General features: G+C 41.2%; 1 protein-coding gene across 2 annotated transcripts in view; it reads left to right on the top strand.

The window, feature by feature from the left end:
• Positions 1-17,725, top strand: part of FGF1 (fibroblast growth factor 1) — a 150,766-nt gene that overhangs the window by 82,030 nt on the left and 51,011 nt on the right. The window contains exons 3-4 of one of the 2 annotated variants that reach the window (XM_036749320.1): positions 13,060-13,264; positions 13,418-13,503. In XM_036749320.1, coding sequence (XP_036605215.1) covers positions 13,096-13,264; positions 13,418-13,428 — 180 coding nt within the window. In that variant the 5' untranslated portion in view covers positions 13,060-13,095 and the 3' untranslated portion in view covers positions 13,429-13,503. Of the gene's footprint in view, positions 1-13,059; positions 13,265-13,417; positions 13,504-17,725 lie in introns of those variants that run through there. The other variant, XM_036749319.1, reaches the window with a different exon arrangement.

The following is a 17,725-nucleotide window of genomic DNA, read 5'->3' as shown; positions in this document are numbered from 1 at the left end:
CATACAGTGTTGGGACAAACCCCAGCCATTCCCAAAAAATGGAGACATAAATGCTGGTCTTGGAAAAGTAAAAAATGTCTAGGTCAGGGGGAGAGCAAGGGAAAAAAACACAACAAAACACTACCTCCTCCTATGTTCTGGAAGGTCTGTCGAAATAGATAAAGGAATGTGCTCCCTGGATTGGTTCTGGAGATTGTAACTTTCAAAAGATTTTTTGGAGGAACATCAGTAAAGGAAGGTAAGAAGAAGGGGGGAAAGAGGAGGCTGCCAGAGACACTGCATAATAACTCTGTATTCAGCTTAAAGCCCCAGTGATTTAATACATTGGTCTGCAGAAAGGATATTTACATTTGTGATGTGTGCTGATTTTCATGATGGCTGGGAGCCTGTGGGAAGATCTGGACTGGATTTGAAGTTCAGACAGAAACCGGGGCCCTCAGAGCATGCCAAGTCAGGCATCCCTCTGTCTTTTGTCTCAGAGGGGAGACTGTTTTTCTCTAAGGCCTTGTTAAGTATTCCTGACATTCAATAGAAGGATGCCCTCTGGCTAGGGAGCATGCCAGGGGTCTAGAGGCCAGATAGGAAGAGAACTGACCAACCAGAATAAAAGCAAGAAGGAAAAGGGCAGGACGGCATAGTGGAAATCATTCTGGCTCCAGAATCAGAAGGTCTGGGTTCAAATTATGCTTCTTACACTTACTACCTATTTGTGAGCTTGGGCAAGTTACTTAACCTTCCTGGACCCAGTTTTCTCTTCTGTAAAATGGGAGGGGGATAGAGTAAAAGGTTTCTGAGGTCTCTTCCAGTTCTAGAGCTAGAATCCCATGAAAAAATAACACGGAGTCTTGTGTATGTCTAATTCTTCATTAAGAGTTCCAAGAAAGCACCTCCACAAAGGCCATGCAGAGTAGACTGACTTAATCAACACCACTTGAAGTCTGTGATCACACTGGTCGGCGGCACGGATGGCATCATTTCATCGACCTCAGCTGTCTGTGAGCTCACTGTCTTCGTGCCCTTGACATCAATAGCCTGGCTTGACTGGTCTTGTCAGGTTAGATAAGGGATTGTCCTCAACTTCTTCCTTTTTTTTTGCACACAGTGGTCATTTAGGAAAAATTACTACCTATGGTGAGAGGAAGATCTGTCATCACTGTGGCTTCGGAATGGCATTAGAAGGCTCCCAGGTCGAAGAATGGGAGGCAAAGGAGCCAATTTGTGTTACCATTTCTCCAGGCTTGCTGAAATTACATATCAAGAAAAGTCAATAGGAGACAGTAAGGATACAGCTTAAAAGAGCCAGGACTCTAGAGGACTTTGGTTCAATTCTGGCTTCTGAGGCTTTATTGGTGGTTTGAACCATGACATTTCACTTCTCTGAGCCTTGGTTTTCCTCATCTGTAAAATGGGAATAAAGCAGCTAGGTGGCGCAGTGGGTGGAGTGCTGGACCTGAAGTCAGGAAGACTCATCTTCCTGAGTTCAAATATGGCACAGACACTTACTAGCTGTGTGATCCTGAGCAAGTCACTCAACCCTGTTTGCCCCAGATTCCATATCTGTAAATGAGCTAGAGAAGGGAATGGAAAACCACTCCGGTATCTCCGCCAAGAAAATCCCAAATGGGGTCATGAAGAATCAAATATGACTGAACAACAACAACAAAATGGGAAGGATGTATATTACCTATCTCACAGGATTATTGTGAGGAAAATGCCTTTGAAAACTTCAATGTATTATACAAATATGGGAGTTATTATTATCTCCACTAGCATCCTGGCTTTAATGGTTTATAGACCTCTTAAGCAAATGGTAGAAGAGCATCATGATTAATTCTCTAGAGGATTCATTGTTATTGAGAAGATTTTATATTTGATATGTTACTCTACTAGACTGTAATCTTCTTGAGGGCAGGGACCATTTCCCCCTCTTGATCTTTGTGTCTCAAGAACTGCCTTCCATAATGTCAATATGTCAAGAATCTTGTTGGTATAGGAATTCTACCTTCCTTGAGGCAGACTGTAACGCATCTATGGCATAATATCTATAGCATATTATCTTATGAGGGTAATCTAAGGCTTAGGAGAGTTAAGTGATGTGCCTTGAGTCACATAGCTACTAAGCATCAGAGACAGAAGTTGAATGCAATTTTTCCTGGCTTTTGACCTTATGTTATACACTCTCTGATCTTGCAAATAAAAGGCAGCTAATAACTGTTAGACAATTTTGATTTCTTATCAGGAATTGCCAACTGTTTCACAACTCATTTCAACACAAATCAATTGTACAGTTTAGGAAAAGCTGTAGAGAGAACATGGATCCTTCAGCAGATAACGTTTCAGCACACAGAGCAGAACTGTATGGCTTTTGGTGGCATGTTGGCCCCAACTCATGCCAGACAACTATAGCTGCATTCCCACCTTCAAGCCTAGTGCAATGAGTGAGGGTGGGGTAAGACTGGAGAGAAGAACACACTGTCTCTGTCTATTCAGGCAAACTTCCCTTCACTGGAGGGTGTGAGTGACTCTCTGCCAACCTGACACTTCCTGGCAGGGGTAACAAAATCTGGAATTCCTTTGGGTTTCTTAGCCCTAGCCAAAATCAAGCAGCCCTATAAAACTCAATCCACAGAATCATAGAACCTCAGAGTAAAAGGCTTGGAAGTGATCTCAAAGGCCATATAGCCCAATCCCAGAGTTGAAAGGGACCTCAGAAACTGTCTAATCCAACCCATATCCATACCCCTCTACAACATCCCGGAAAATCAGTCATCTCTCTTCATCTCCAGTCCCAAATCATCAATTGCTTATTGGATCATTTTACTGGATATTCCACAAACATCTCAAACTCGACTTGCCTAAAACAGAGCTCATTATCTGTCTCCCCAAATCCTCTTTTCTACTTCCCTGTTTCTGCTGAAAGTACCACCATCCTTCTAGTACCAAGGTTCACCTCCTTGGTGATACATATACACATATTTATATGTATATATATATATATATATATATATATATATGTATCTATATATGTATGTGTGTATGTGTGTATATTTTTGTGTGTATACACACACAAACATATATACATATATGTATACGTATATAGTTATGTAAAACATATACAATATGTAACACTATATGTAATCGTAATATATTATAATATTATTCTTGTCTTTTCATTTTCACTAACATTCCTCTCCCCCATATCCGTAAGTTGCCAGATCTTGCAGATTCTATCTTTTTAACATCTCTGCATGAACCCCTTTCTCTCCACTCATGTGGCCACCATCCTATTTCAAGTCCTCATGACCTCTCACCTGGTTGGTCATGTGGCCTCAAGTCTTACTGCTCTCCAGTTTGTCCTTCATACAGCTGTCAAAGTGATATCCTCAAAGCACTGGTCTGACTATTTTGCATTTCTACTCCAAAAAAGCTATAGTGCTTCCCTACTTGTCTGTAGGATCAAATACAAACTCTTTAGGAATATAACTTTCACAAATCTTGCTCTAGCTCAGGGCTGTCCAAAGTGCAGCCCACGGGCCACATGTGGCCCACAGTGTGATTTTATGCGGCCTGCCCGTGTTTACTACGGGCGTGGAAATTGACATAAATGCTTTAACTAAAGTATTTGTGTGGATTTCTGTGCTTGTGGTGGATGTGGGTGGGCTGCATGGGGGTGCACAACCCGTGTTTTGGACAACCCTGCTCTAGTGTACCTTCCCTAAATTTTTTTTTTTAATTTTGAGCTTAACAATCATCAACGAACCCAAACATTTCAATATACAACTGGAACTTGGCTCCTTCCCAAGAAAGATGAGGCAGGGACAGCTGTATAATACTTATGAAGGGAGGATGTGACTCCTGATTATCAGAAAGAGAATGCTGAACTTGATGTTAAATACCTGAGTAAGGGACTTACAAAGTTGGTTCCAGATACTCTTGGGTAAAGACATGTGACCAGAAGTCACTCCAGGGAGAAAAAAGACTTTGGAAGCTGCAGACATGTAGGAGAAGTCAGTTATTTAACATGTTTCTGCTTCCCAGTCTGCCTGCCTGGATACTTCCCAAAAAGGATCTTTTCTTGCCTGACATCAGGGCCCTCTCTCCTGATCTGAGCTGCAATCTTATCATGCTTTCAGCTATGTAGAACTCATTCTACCTAATGTATTATTTGGTGTATTCTAATCTGTATAACTTCTCTGATTTCTGTTTGCTTTTTCACTTGGATGAATGAATTTTGAATTAGTCTTCTGTTTTACAGACAACCCTTAGGACATGACTCAGTCAAACACTACACTTTTCAAGGTCATTCAGTTCATCCAAGGACATTTTACACTTAATTTAAAATATTTGATTGATTGGTTTATTGAAACCTGTTCTCACCTCATTAAGGTATCAGGGCATCTTATCACTTACTTTTAGTCGACATGGGGCAGCTTGATTGATTTATTCAATAAACCCTAGCCTTATACAAAGAACAAAACAAAGATTGTATGTGAAATGATGAACTCCTATTACATACATTTTGCTTTTTAAAGTGTGTATTAAGTTTAACAAAGCAGTAATAAAATTACTGTGTTAAGGTTCCCATATGAACTTCTTTCTGTTTTCTTTCATGTGCTTTTTTTTTTTTTGATGCTCTTCTGGGGTTTTTTTTTGCTTCCCTATTACTTCCTACTAATTCTCTCCTTATAAAGCTTTCCCTTGTAACAAATAAGTACATTCAAATAGAACACATCAACGCATTGGCCACTTCTGAAAATTTATATCTTTCTGCACTGATAACCCATCACCGGTCTGCCAAGAGACGAAGAACAACAATGCCACGTCACCAGTTTTCTGAATTGGAGAGGAAGTATTTTAAAGTTGTTTTCCTTTACATTGTTGTGGCAGCTGGGTGGCTCAGTGGACAGACCGCTAGACTTGGAGCAAGGAAGACCTGAGTTCAACTTTGCCTTCAGACATTCACTAGCTGGCTGACCCCTGGCAAGTCACTCAACCTCTGCTTGCCTCAGTTTATTCATCTGGAACCAAAAGTACTGCTAGAAATAATTTTATTCATATAAGATTTTTGCCCTTTGTCTTTGACTTCTTTGGAGTATGTTCAGGTCTAATTTTCCAGACTTATCACACATTGCTTCTCTTTATATACTTTACATTCTGGACAAACTGGCCTACTTGTGATCTTTCTATGCAACATTCCATCTTCCTACCTTTCTATTATGTATAACTTGACTGTATTCCCTCCTTGCCTCCATCTCTTATAGTGCCTGGATTCCTTGAAAGCTCAACTTAAGTGCCACCTTCCATATTTGGTCTTTCCTATTCCTGTTCCCACCCCAGAAATTACTTTGTATTTATCTTCAATACACAGTTTACTTTACTTACATGTATATGTGTCATTGGGCAGCTAGGTGGTACAGTAGAGTTCTGGGCTTAGGGTCAGGAAGACTCATCTTCCTGAGTTCAAATCTGGCCTCAGACACACACTAGCAGCATGACCCTAGGAAAGTCAGTTTAACCCTGTTTGCCCCAGTTTACTTATCTGTAAAATGAGCTAAAGAAGGAAATGACAAACCACTCCAGTATCTTTGCCAAGAAAATCCCAAATGGGGTCATGAAGAGCTGGACACAATTGAAAACAGACTGAATAACTAACAACATGTTATTACCACAGATTGGATTATTTGTATTTACTAATATGGTCATGTTGGGTTTTTTCCCCTCAAAACAGTAAGGTCCTTGAACCAGGGACAGTTTTATTTTTGATTTTTTTTGTAGCCCCTTTGACCAGCAGAGTTGATACAATAAATGCTTGTTGATTGATTGGTTTTCATTTGGCTTGCTTGAAGACCTCCAGAAAGGGGCTGAAAAAGCTAAAGCTTTCCTTCCTGACCAGCTCAAATAGAAGCCAGGCTGGCTCAGATAATGGTGCTTTGGAGGCTGCTCCAAAGAGCACTTGAAGTGAGCTGATTTGTGTGTCTCATTTTAATCAGGAAAGCAAGAAAGCAAGATGGTTTGCCCATGCCATTTCTCCTTCCTTAAATTTCTCATAGGCCTTTGCCAGAGCTTTTCTTTTCCTTTATTTCACTCTTCCTTAGATCATTAGCCATTCGTATGTACCTTCCTCGACATAAACTCTATTAATGCTAATAATAGTTGATGTCTATAGAGTACTTTAAGATTTGCCAAGCACTTTGCATTCATTGGGAAGGGGGGAAGGGACCAAGCATTTATTAAGCAACCACTATGTGCCAGGCACTGTGCAAAACACATTACAGATATTATCCCATTTGATCCTCAAAATAACCCTGGGAGGTAGATGATATCCTCATTTTATAGCGGAGGAGACTGAAACCAATAGATGTTAAGTGCCTTGCTTAGGGTCACATAGTTAGTAAGCATCTGAGGCAGAATTTGAACGCTAGATGCTTCACTGCCTAATTTGATCCTCACAACAGCCTGGTGAGGTATTACGGTTTTTCATATCCCAATTTTGCAGATGAGGAAACTGAGGCTGAAAAGTTAAATGGTTCACCCATGGTCATTCTCCTAGTAAGTTCAGAGGTGGGATATGAACCCATGTATCTCCTGAGCCTATACCACGTAAGATCTTTGTCAGACTGATCTTTGTATGCTCCAATCCCAGCCCTGAACCTTGAGCATAATAAGTCCCCAATAAAAAAAATTGTTGAACACAATTTCCATTCATTTCTAATCTGTGCCCATCTATTAAAAGGCTGATAGCATGGTTTCAGGTTCTCCCGCAACCAAGTTGTTGATTGGTGTCCTTGCCCATTTTTCTATACTTATTAAAGGTTCATTTGAACTGCTGACATTTGTCCACTGTAAGACCAGTATCGTACTCATCTCCTCCTATTAAAAGTTTGCTAAAGACCAGCTTCTAAAGCAGGATTCTGAGAAGAGAATTTATTTCCTCTTTTTTTATAGTATCACCCCATACACCTTGTGGTGGCTGTCGATATGAAACAGGCTAACAGTTTGCAAGATCCTTCTTTCCCTGATGGGTGGGAAAACTTCAATGCTCTACAAAATGCATCACATTTTCTTTATTCTACTCCTTAGAAATTCACATTCTTCCTTTTAGCCTGGCTTCCAAGCTGCACAAAGATTCCTAGCACTCAGAATAGGCTGAACTAGTGTCACTTTATTTCAACCCAGCTCCAGATGAGTAGGAAATGGAAAGGGCTGAAAGTCGGTTCTCTAATACCATGGGGAAGCCCTCTAGCATCTTGGCTTCTGGTTCCAAATTTGTAAAAACAAGAGTTACACTCATTTACATTATGAGAGGATTAGTTCATTAGAGTCAAACATGATGAAGCTGAAAAGCACTCTCTTAAAATCAGATTTATTTCTTTTGAAATTAATTATTTAATGACTGTTAAATTTCCACATAGTAGACTCTACTATAACAGGTGATGACAATTTATGTTTATATGGCACTTTTCTTTTATTCAAGTATTTTCACCCATATCATCTCAATATTTAGTCCTAACAACAGCCCTATCTGGTAGTTAAGGCAGGTATTTTTATAATTTTATGGGTGAGGAAAATGATAGCACAAATGGATCTTTCCCCCTCTCCCTTTACTTGGGCAACCCTTGTGGGCCTGAGTTTCTTCACCTGTGGAGTGGCTTGGAAGAGATCATCTCTGAGGTTCCTTTTAAGTCTAAAATTCTGTGAATTGACAACAAGGCTTTTGTTGTTTAGTTGTTCATCTGCGTCTGACTCTTTGCGACCCTATTTGGGGTTTTCTTGGCAAAGATACTGGAGTGGTTTGCCATTTCCTTCTTCAGCTCATTTTATAGATGAGGACAATGAGACAAACAGGATTAAGTGACTTGCCCAGGGTCTCACAGACAGCCTTTATTAAGCAACTATTATGGGCCAAGTACTGTGCTCAGGTTACAAAGATGAAAGTGAAAGTTCCTTGAGTTCAAGGAACTTGCATTCTAATGTGGGAGAAAACATGAATGTATATAACAATTATGTTAGAGCCAGAATTCCCAATTCCCATAATCGGGAAGAATCCCAATTATGTTTGCCTTCGGTCCAACCTTAGACCCTTATCAGTATAGTCTTGAGTAGACGTGTGCTCATACACATGCATATACAAGTAGGTGACCTTCCAGAGCCCAAATGACACAGCACCATGTATGAATTTGGCACTTAATAATGCTTGTTGAATTATAATGAATGTCAAAAGGCATAGGCTTTTGTATAGTTATGCTAATAAGACTTTAGCTGGTCTCATTTTGCTGTTGCAGATAAGCTAAAAAAATCTACTGCTTCGTGAAAATATTTACCAGTCCATTAAGTGCTACCTCTTGCTGCAACTATTTAACTACTAGGCTTATTGTAGATAGTAAATGTGTCATATTATTATACATTCTACATAGACTTCCTCTTAAGCTTGGATGCCCACAAAAAGTCAAAGGTAACAGTAACAAGTGATGGATTAATATGCTGCTGTTGGATTTCTTTTAGGAAATGAACCAAAATCAGAGACAAGATGATGGAGAGGTAGAGGCATCGCTTGCTAAACCATTACTAGAAGAATTTGAATTGATTTGATAGCTCTCCTCATGAAGATAGTAGGCCTTCTGCTTCATGTTGTTGTCGTTTGGTCATTCTAAGTTGCTTCTGATTCTGTGACCCCATTTGGAGTTTTCTTGGTAAAGACATTGGACTGGTTTGCCGTTTCCTCCTCCAGCTCATTTTAGACATGAGGTAACTGAGGCAAACAGGGTTAAATGACTTGGCCAGGGTCACACAGCTAGTGAGTAAGGCCAGATTTGAACTCAGGAAGAGGAGTCTTCCTCACTCCAGGCCCAGCCAGTGCTCTATCCTCTGTGCCACCTAACTGCCTTTTGCTTTATAGGATTTCATAATTTTAGGTGGTTCTTGATAGTTTTATAAAGTCTTTAAAAACATCCTCTGAAGTGAACTCAAGAGCTCACTGAGATCTCTCTGGTCCACTCTGTTGTTAGTGCTCTCTTAACGATCTTACATCCACTTTGTATGGAATTTGTATTTAATTGTCTCTGTTCATGTTGTCACCACCCTCCAGCCCTAGTAGAATATAAGCTCACTGAAGGCAAGGACTGTTTCATTTTGGCTTTGTATCGTCAGCATAGTGCACAGTAACCTGAACCCATAGTAGATGCTCAATAAGTGCCTGGTGGAATGAATTATTGCCTAGAACTTTGGTCTATTGCTTAAAATAAAGGTAGAATGAAAGGCAAAGAAGTAAGAAATAACTGCTTTTTATTCCTTTATTCATTTATTCATTCCTTATAGGATTAAAAAAAAAGGATTATATGCGGAGTGTCCCGAAAGTCTTCGTGCAGCTCTAGTAGTCTACAAATGCACTAAGATTTTAGGTATATCCTGTAATTTAACTAATGCACAATGTCTGGCCCCTGTAGTCTACCAAATTCTTCACTACTTTGCTTCCTGCATCCTCATTTTCAGTAAACTTTGTGTTGATGACAGGAATCAAATTACAGTTCTGAAAGGAAATGCCTTCTGTAAATATGGTGGTGTCTGAATAATGGCTATGAAGGACTCCAAAAGTGCTACTCTTTTCACCCTGGAAAAGATAGGGAAGAGATAGAAGGGTGAGTCATCTTTCTTTGTACTTGAGGCCTGTAAAACATTCAATCATCATGTTAGGGCCTGGGGGCCCATTACAGTCTGTTGCTACCGTTTAGAACTAAATCAAACCTGTTCCCCAATTAGCTTTATTCTGACCTCTGGTTGGAGGAAAGGCAGGAGGTGCTATTTAATTTGGAGCACCACAATATAAAGGACATTGATAAAATGGAGAAAATCTGGAGAACTATCTGAATAGTGAGAAGGGCATTGAGTTAGTCTAGTCAATAAGTCAGGAAGCATTAAGTGCTACTGTATTCCAGGCAGATCAGCTAGGTAGTGAGGTGGATAGAGTGCTAGACCCGGAGTCAGAAAGACTCCTCTTCCTGAGCTTGAATCTGGCCTCAGACACTTACTAGCTGCATGACCTTGGACAAGTTACTTAACCTGGTTTGCCTCAGTTTCCTCATCTGTAAAATGAGGCGGAGAAGGAAATGGCAAACCACTCCAGTATCTCTGCTGACAAAACTCCATATGGGGTCATAAAGAGTCAGACATGACTGAAAAATGACTGAACAAGGACAACAATGTGCCAGGCACTGTGCTAAGTGCTGGGGATACCAAGAAAGGCACAAGACAGTCCCTGATCTCAAGGAGATCATGGTCTAATGGGGAAACAGTGTGAAAACAACTCTTGCTAGTCCTTCGTTTCAAAGAGGACCAATGACATCGTGGGGTGATGTGTTCACTCACAAGTGAACTGGATTTAAGTGTGGCAGAGTTATTCAAAGTCAATAGCCTCACTGTCTTCTGGAGTCATAGAAGTACAGTGGCAGGACAAAAGTCAAGACAACTGGCAATGGCCTGGGATGCAGTGGGTGACCTTGGTGTCTTTGATGTCTGATTAAGCTCTAAGTGCTCCACTGTGCCTACTTCAGCCACCTTCATGGCAATTGGAACAAGTTGTTCTCATCTGCCCATTCCAGGGGAAGATTTCACGTGCTTGGGGTAGACACCACTCTAACTCAGTGATGGGTTTGTGGCCCATCAGTTACCCTCAACCTGGTTTTGCCTTTCTACTGAGACAGGGGTGTAACCAGTGTGCATGCTACAGCTTCTTGGAGCCCACAAGTGAAAGTTAGGTGAAGGTAGACATAAAAGGTGGATGAGCAGTGAATAAGACATACGCAAGATGAATGGGAGATAATCAATACAGGAAAGGCACTAGCATTAAGGGGGATCAGGAAAGGCTTCTCCTAGAAGATGGAATTTTGGCTGGGACTTGAAGGAAGCCAGGGAGTCCATGTCAAATGAGGATCAAATGAAGCAACTGAAGATGTTTAGCCCAGAAAAGACTCAAGGGGGACTATGATAGCTTTGTTCAAGTACTGGAAAGGCAATCACGTGAGAGAAATATTAGACTTGTTCTGAGAGCAGGACTAGAAGCAATGAACAAAAGTTACAAGGAGGCAAAGTTAGGCTTGATGTAAAGGAAAACCTTAACAATTGTAGCTGTCTCAAAGTGGAAGAGGCAACCTCAGGAGGCTGTGGATTTCCCTTCTCTGAAGGTCTTCGATGACTGGATGACTACTTATCAAGTGTGCTGCAATGAGGATACTTTCGTGGTTTGGGGTGTATAGGGAGTTGAGGGAGGACTAGCACCTCTGGTGTGAAGGGATTGCTGAGCCCTTTTCAAGACCGCTTTCCAGCTTTGGCTTCCAGCTGGCAGTCAACTCTCACCTCATAGCTCCAAGAAGCTGTAGCATGTGCAGCGGCCACCCCCCCAATAAAACCATCTCTGCAGACAGGCTAAAGCAGGTTGAGGGTAACTGATGGACCACAAACCCATTGGTGAGTTAGGGGGATGTCTACCCCAAGCATATGATGACTCCCCCCAGCAGAATGGTTGGATGGGAACAATTCGCTCCAATGCCATGAAGGCAGCTGAAGCAGATGCTTTGGAGTACTTAGAGCTTGGTCAGACATCAGACACCAAGGTCATCCACTGCATCCTGGACCATTGCCGGTTGTGTGAGTTTCTGTCCTGCCACTGGACTTCAATGACCCTGGAAGAGAGAGTGAGGCTGATAACTTTGTACAATTCTGTCTCACATAAATTCATTTTACTCACGGGTCAATATATCACCATTGATGTCAAAATGGCAAACAACAACAAAAACATCTTTTTTGGGTTACAGGTGGGACTACATGGCTGTGGCAGTTTCTTCCAAATCTGAAATTCTATGATTCTGTGAAGGAAATAAAGAAGAGGGGAAAAAGGAAAGACTGGAGGAAAAGATCAATGAAAATACAGAGAATAAGGAGAGCAACCCTAGTGGCATTGCTAAGGGGCTATGTGATATTGAGTTAAGACACTTAAACATTTATTTTGCCTCACTTGTCTTCTATGTATAGTAGGGAGAATGCACATTCTAGTTGAGAGTGTTTTGGAGATATCTGTTAAGTTTTGTCTGGTTTTTATTTTTTTTAAAAGGTAGGCACTAAATCAGAGGTGTTCTTCATAATGAAATAGCTAGATTTGTCAATCAACAAGGATTTACTCACTTATCTACACTTACTACACTTCTCTTGTGCCTGGAACTGTGCTAAGTGTGGGGGTTGCAAAAATAAAAATGAAACATTCCCTGTTCTGAGGAAGCTTCTATTCTATTAGTGCTTGGTCTCCCTAACAGAACACTGATCTTTTAAAAAAAATCCTAACCTAATACACTTTGGTGGTGAATTCTTCCTGACCCTGAAGACCTGAAACTGGGATGTGTGTCCTTCCTGTCTTAACCCTTTATTCTTTCCAGTCATTTGAGAGGTTATAAAAGGGTTCACTGTTGTGGTTTCCCCTCCCCAGTCACTGATAATAGGCGAGACTGCCTCTGAAGCCAAAATGACTTCCTGTACCTTTGCTTGCAGACTCATAGCCTCAAAGACCATCTGTGCTATCTGCTCCCTGATGCTGTTACAATTCCTAGTCAAAACAGTGTGAGGGTGGAGGGAGAAAGCCTCAGCCCTGGCCTCATTGGCTTTTGTGGCTTTCAACCAGCCCCCTAGTGTTATTTTAGTGCCATTTTGGTATTTAATTTGAGGATGTGTGTGGATCAGAAGGAGGGACCTTAACCTTTTTTTCTTTGGCCAAATGATTAAATTGGAAGCTTAAAAAAGGATGCCTCTTGTGCCAAACCTGTGTCCAACTGGGATCTGTGAGATGCACCAAAAAAACCCTCCCACGTTTAATGACTGTCTACCCTTAAGAAGGCCCATGTTCAGTCACCACTTGCCACCTGGTAACTCTGGTAGTCATGGGCATCCCCTTGGTGATCTGTTGTAGAGACCTTGCCAGAAAGGCTGTACCCCTGGGTCCCTCTGATGCCCTTTAAAAGTACGAGTGTTGTCTTCTTTGCTGCTGTGCTAACTATGAGCCTATTGAATTTCTTTCAGTCTTGAAGGGCCCTGTAAAAGCCAAACAACTGAGGCATGGCCGAAGGGGAGATCACAACCTTCACAGCCCTGACCGAAAGATTTAACCTGCCACTGGGGAATTACAAGAAGCCCAAGCTTCTCTACTGTAGCAATGGGGGCCACTTTCTGAGGATCCTTCCTGATGGCAAAGTGGATGGGACAAGGGATAGAAATGATCAACACAGTAAGCACTTTTTATAATATACTCTCCTATAGTTCTCTTCCTTACCCTCCTATTTTCCCCTAACTTTCCACCAGAAAGGCTGAAAGGAGGGTTTGACTTTCCTTTTCCGCCCTTTCCATTCTTTTTCTTCCCTTTTCTTCCTTTTCCTTATAGGATTAAGATGATTGGATTATAGACTGAGAGGCTGAAGGGACCTTAGAGACCATTTAGTCCAACCCCTTTATTTATTGATGAGGAAACAAAGGCTCAGAGAGGTTGTGACTCACCCAAGTTCACACAACTCACATGCAGCAGAGCTGGGATTTGAACCCAAATCTTCTGATTCCAAATCCAGTGTACTTTCCCCCTCTACCAAGCTCTTTTTAAATGTTTTAATGGAAACTTAACATTGAACATGCATGCTTACTGTTTTCATTTAAATAAAATGATTTCACAACAAAGTATCATAAGATTTTTTTAGTCCATCTTACTAAGTTTCTCTCAGGATTCTTTGTCCTTTCATTCTCATTCACATTTCCTCATGTGATTCTGGTTAGTGATGATTTTATTCTTCATGTAGTTATAAAAAAATACTGGAAGCAACCTAAAATAATATCCAAAATGTACAATACAGGGGAAATGGTTACATGAACTGTGGCACATTAATGTAATAGATTGTAATGTAATTATAACCAATAAGTTTAAGGAACACAGAGAAATCTGGAAAGACTTTTATGGAAATAATGTAAAACTTGACATTTTTTCTAGTTGAGAAGGTGGAGAATCCAGGCCAGAGTAAAATGTCTCCCTAGCTCAATGCCTTGTCCCAAGGTTCTGTAACTGATGAAGGATCCAACCTTAGATTCCAGCCCAGATTCTACTATTGTAACATGAGAAGCCAGATGGGACAGGGAAGGTAACTCCTGCGTGCATACATAGGCTTCATTTCAAGGAAGTATGGTTGTCCAGGCTATGCTTACACTGGGATTGATTTGTGAAATCTCAGTTTATAACCCTAGCCTTACACATAATAAATTACACAGCTTTACTTCTACACATCATGCAGATGTGGTTGTGGTCACCAAGAGTGGTAAAGTACTTCTCCAGACCTGTAGTAACTGGAGAACAGTAACAATTCCCGCCAATTCCCTGTAATAGCTCTGCCAGGAACTTGCCCCCAAGTTCCATCTCTTAGACAGTATTGATAAATGAATGTATGGCTCTGGGAAAGGAGCTCCCTTCCTCTATCTATCTAGATACCTATCTAGCTATTGTTTTTTTTTTTGTTTTTGTGTAGTTGTTCAGTTGTGTCCAGTTCTTTGTGATCCTGTGGACCATATCTTATCAATACTGTCTATGGAGTTTTCTTGGCTAAGATACTGAAATAGTTTGCCATTTCCTTCTCCAAAGGCAAACAGAGGTTAAGTGACTTGCCCATAGTCACACAAGTAGTAAGTATCTGAGGCTGGATTTGAACTAAGGTCTTCCTGACTCCAGCCCCGGGGCTCTATTCACTGAGCCTTCTAACTGCCTCCATCTTTCTATCTATCTATCTATCTATCTATCTATCTATCCACACACACAAGCGTGCGCACGTGTGTGTATGTGTGTGTGTGTGTGTGTATGTATGTGTGCATGCATAAACATTCCTTCTATTGACTTATATGGTTGACATTAGATGTTTATGTCGAAGTGTGATCAATTAACTAATGGTCTCTACTCATGGGTCAGGTACTTTTAGTGGCACTATGGCATAGGGAATAGAGCTTTGAAGTTTGGGTCAGGAAGACTTGGGTTTAAAATACCCTTTACCTCAAATTTTACCTCTGATCTTCCTTTCATTATAACCAGGGGTAAGTCTCTTTATTTGTTTGAGCCTTAGACAACTTTCCTAGGCTTACATGCTAATGGGCAGTGTGGCAATCTTCCTTTGTGTGTATATAAGGAACTTTCCATATTGATGAAATCACAGATCCTTGCTGTATTGACATAATATATAGTTAAAGAAAGGGCAGCTGGGTGGCACAGTAGATAGAATACCTGACCTGAAGTCAAGAAGACTCATCTTCCTGAGTTCAAATCTGACCTCATACACTTCCTAGCTGTGTGACCCTGGGCAAGTCACTTAACCTGTTTTGCCTTGGTTCGTTAGCTGTAAAATGGAGCTGTAAAATGAGCTGGAGAAGGAAATGGCAAAGTACTCCAGTGTCATTGCCAAGAAAGCCCCAAATAGGGTCTGGGAGAATTGGACACAACTGAAATGACTGAATAACAAAAGGTAGTTATGAAAGCTGAAATTAGAGCTTATCCCTTCTTAAAGAGGCTATTATTTAAATAAGCTTGCCAAAGGGAAGGAATAAATGGGGAAATACAGAAGCGGGTGGAAAACATAGCTAGACAGAAGGTGAGTAAAGAGTGACTTTTTGAAGGAATTCAATCTAGCGTCAAAGCTGGGGTGGCTTTAATCCTTCAAGGTTTATGTACAGAAAGATTCATAGTAACCGTGCAAAAAGGATTTGTTCAGTGAAACTTGGACTCCGTCAAAAGGCCACACTCGAGGACCTAGAAGGCCACATGCGGCCTTGAGGCTGCAGGAACCTGCCCCCCCCAACACCATTGATCTTCAGGAGCAGGTGAAAATAATTCAATTCAATTCAACAAAACATTACGAAGGACCTACTGTGTATAAGGCCTTATGCTAAGCAACTACGGATACAAAGAAAAAAAGGGAAAAAGAAATAATCCCTGACCATTGAACTGGTAGGGGAAAAAGAAATTGCTTTGATCACATGTTTTGGAGTTCTAAACTATATATGGAAACTTTAAATTAGGGAACTCAAAGCAGTCTGGAATGAATCAGATTTCTGCACAGGTTACATTCCTTCTTTATCATAATAAATATTTCTGAAGATCTCCATACACGGCCGCGCGTTAAGGCTTCCGTGCCTGAATTAAGATATCAGGACTAGTTTGGAAAACTGCAAACCTCAGCTTTCCGCAGCTCTGTCCAAGATAATATTTGTGGTATTTCCTAATTTTAGGGACTTTCTCCCAGGAATGCTAAGGGCCTGTGCGCTGAAGGCCTTCCTTTAGGGCTTTTAACATTCGACGGATACTGGTACAGTTCTGGAGCTACTCTGCCCTTGCCTTTCAATCTACATCGAGTCTGATGATGCTGTCCAATGAGGGAATTCGACCAGATCTTTTCCAAGGCCACTTCCGGTTCTAAATTGCCATTTAGCAGCATGATACAGTGGGAAGAACAGGGGATTTCGGAAGCAAAACATCTGTGCTCAAATTCCTGGAGCCAGCTCTAATGTTAAATGCTCAATGTGGGCACTTTACACTTCAGAAATGGAGAAATCAGTAATTGCTGAAAAATCAGGGCTTGATTTATTGTTTTGTTGATTGTCTAGGCTAAGGGCTAATGACGCTGTGTGTGTGTGTGTGTGTGTGTGTGTGTGTGCAGAAATGCTCTTTCACGTTGCCCCACCCTCACCCCCGCAGCTGGTTTTTAAACATTTACCAGCCTACACCTACCTGGGCTGCTTCTTACTATCTATGGGACTCTGGGACAATTTTTTTATCTTTTTGTGTTTAGGTTTCCTCATCCTTCAAAGAAGGTGACTGGACTAGGTTACCTCTAACATCCCTTCCAGTTAGGCATCTGTGGTCCTTAATTCTGTGATGTGGATTAAATTCAGTAAATGGCTCTCCCACCTCTCTGACAACACTTGGGCATAAATTCTCTTTAGTAACACTTTACTGTTTACTGCTTGTCCACCAACTGAATTTGCTTGGCATAGGCCAAGCTTTTTTCACTGAATGTGGATCCAAGTTGAGGTATGATGATGGAAATTAGTGTGATGTGGCTCAGGGAGTTAAGTCATATGGATTCAAAACCTCCCACTCTGAGGTTCAACTGCATCCCCCTCTGAGGAAAGTATACTGTTGTCCTCAGTGGGACAAGAGCAAATGAGTGCAACCCCTCCCAAAAGCCAACTCCTAGTTTTTGTTGTTCAGTCATTTCAGTTATCTCTTCATGACCCCATTTGAAGTTTCCTTGGCAAAGATACTGGAGTGGTTTGCCATTTCCTTCTCCAGCTCATTTTACAGGTGAGAAACTGAGGCAAACAACTTGCCCAGGGTCACACAGCTAGTAAGTGTCTGAGGCCAGATCTGAACTCAGGAAAATGAGTCTTCCTGGTTCTAAGCCTGGCACTCTGTCCTTTGTGCCACCTAGCTGCTCTTAACTCCTAGTTGGGAGAGGGATTAATTAATCTTAGAGAATTGTAGCAGTTATTATTAACCAGGCTACCATTGTTAACCAGGAGATGGGATAGTGGGTTGGCCTTGGAAGCCAAAAGACCTGGGTTCCAATTCCACCCAATACTTACTAGCTCTACAACCAGGGGGAAATTTGCTTACCCCTCTCTAAGCCTCAGTTTCCTTAGCTGTAAATCATTGACTCAATGACCTCCA

This window comes from Trichosurus vulpecula, chromosome 3 (genome assembly GCF_011100635.1).
Source record: "Trichosurus vulpecula isolate mTriVul1 chromosome 3, mTriVul1.pri, whole genome shotgun sequence".
In the NCBI taxonomy this organism is placed as follows: domain Eukaryota; kingdom Metazoa; phylum Chordata; class Mammalia; order Diprotodontia; family Phalangeridae; genus Trichosurus; species Trichosurus vulpecula.
This window is presented reverse-complemented; position numbering and strand designations above follow the sequence as displayed.